Source organism: Pteropus vampyrus, unplaced genomic scaffold (assembly GCF_000151845.1).
Source record: "Pteropus vampyrus isolate Shadow unplaced genomic scaffold, Pvam_2.0 Scaffold23834, whole genome shotgun sequence".
NCBI classification, from domain to species: domain Eukaryota; kingdom Metazoa; phylum Chordata; class Mammalia; order Chiroptera; family Pteropodidae; genus Pteropus; species Pteropus vampyrus.
The window spans coordinates 1-1973 of NW_011912615.1; the positions used below are offsets into that span (position 1 = coordinate 1).

General features: G+C 55.1%; 1 protein-coding gene across 1 annotated transcript; it reads left to right on the forward strand.

Moving 5' to 3' along the window:
- The first annotated feature begins 6 nt into the window (after positions 1 to 6).
- On the forward strand, positions 7 to 1914 carry LOC105311072 (MYCBP-associated protein-like). The gene is made up of 3 exons (XM_011387109.2): positions 7 to 79; positions 570 to 980; positions 1360 to 1914. The coding sequence occupies exons 2-3, from the start codon at positions 624 to 626 to the stop codon at positions 1483 to 1485; spliced, it is 483 nt and encodes a 160-aa protein (XP_011385411.1). The 5' UTR covers positions 7 to 79; positions 570 to 623; the 3' UTR covers positions 1486 to 1914.
- The last annotated feature ends 59 nt before the right edge of the window (positions 1915 to 1973 follow it).

The following is a 1973-nucleotide window of genomic DNA, read 5'->3' on the forward strand; positions in this document are numbered from 1 at the left end:
CCTGACCCCGGAACGTGCGCAGTCACCTGTGGATGCCTACCTCACGGAGGAGGACTTGTTCCACCACAGGAATCCTCGGGTACAGGCCCAGCACTGGCCCCTGTCCCTCTGGCTTGCCCTGGGTAAAAGGAATAGCAAAAACTTCCAATATGCCAGAAGCTGTTCTGAGTGTCTTCCATGAGTAACTCATTTTCTCCTCACGGCAGCTCTGTGAGATGGGCACTATTTATAGCCTCACTTTACATGGAGGAAACTGAGGCCCAGGGAGGTTAAGTAATTTGCCTAAGATAAGTAGATGCTTGGCAAGAACAGAGCTTCAGGAACTCCTTCATTCAAACCCAGTCTTACTTTGGAAGCCTACAGGCAAAAAATGCTTTAAGTTGGAGATGCTCAGGTTGAAGGGGAAGTGGGGATTCCCGCTGGTCACAGCCTCTCCTGCTGGCTTCCTCCCTGCCTCCTTCATCAGTGCCCTCAAGGGAACAAACAGAGAAACCAGAGTAGGCTCACAGGCTCTGGGTGCCCCATGCCTGGCCTCCCCATCACGTGTCTTCCCTTGCACCTGCTAACAGCTGCATTACCAGCACCAAGTGGTACAAAACCTGCACAGACTGTGGCACCAGTACATGATCCTGCCCTCCAAGGCCGAGGAGGCCGGGCCAGGCGAGGAGGAGCACCTCAGCCCCAGGGCCCAGGCGGTCTATTTGGACAAGACAACGGTGAACGTTGAGTCTTCGGCGTACTTTAAGAACCCAGTCCTAGAATCCCAACTGCCTCGGCAGGAGCATATGGCCCTCGGGGACTCCCAAGATTCTTTCAGGTTCCAGAAGACTGGAGTGAGGGTCAGGAGTCCTCAGGGGAAGAGCATCATGGAGGAGATCCTGGTGGAGGGGAGCCCGGACCGGGAGAGCGCCAAGAGCCCCTGGGAGCTGGAGAGCCTTTCCCCTCTTGAGTGGAACCTCTGCATGGAAGACTTCAGAAAGGTGCTTGCCTGCCCCTGAAGGGATTGGGGAGAGTGGCCCTGGCCCAGCCTGGTGAGAGAGGGCCCCAGCAGTGCATCTTTTCCTCATGGGTGAAGAAATGAGGGCCCAGGGAAAGCAATTTCTTGGGTCATCTCTTTTTGTCTCAGGTGCGTAGGCCACTATGGTACAGGAGGGGCTCCCTCCCTGACCCTGGCAAACCCTGGAAAAGGGGCTCATGGGTACAGATTTCTGAGGGAGGTCCCAGGCTCCCACAGAAGGCACACCAGACAGATTCTCCATGGCCATATCCCCTCACCACACCACACACATCACTAGAGGACATAGGGACCTTTGGTGTCCTGGGCAGAACAGTTACTCATGGTACCTGTGACCCTGCCAGGCAGTGATGACACTCCCTGAGGAGAACCAGAGAGAAGATGCCCTCATCAGGCTCAATAAAGCAGCCCTGGAGCTCTGCCAGGAGCAGAGGCCATTGCAGTCCGACTTCCTGTACCAGATGTGGTAGGTGGCCCAGCAGGAGAGCCAGCCCCATCTCTTCTTGGTGGCTTCTGGCCAGGGGTTCTGAGCAGACAGTCCTAGGACTCAAGGGGGCTAAGCTTCGCTTGAGCTCAGGTTGCTAAAAGATGCTGCAAACATTCCATGCTTGGCACCTGCTGCAATGGCCCCTGAGCAGTGGTCACAGCAGAGTAAGCACCTACCCCTTTTTTCCTCTTTCCCTGTTCCTTCTCAGTGAGCAGAGGGACGAATAAGAGAAACCAGAGGGCAGCGAGAAGAGGTGCATATTCCATGAAAAGACTCGGTTGTCAGCCTTCCCATTGCCTATTTGGAACTTGCTTGGATAGGCCTGGGGGGATAGGTTGTGCCAGGCCTTTAGAAAACATACCAGGGAGCCTCATGCTGGAGATCTTGTGCAAGGTCCAGTTTCAAGCTTGGATAGGCCTGGGTGACTTTTTCTTGGCTGCCACCCAAAAGAAGCCAGATTCCCACCTGAGC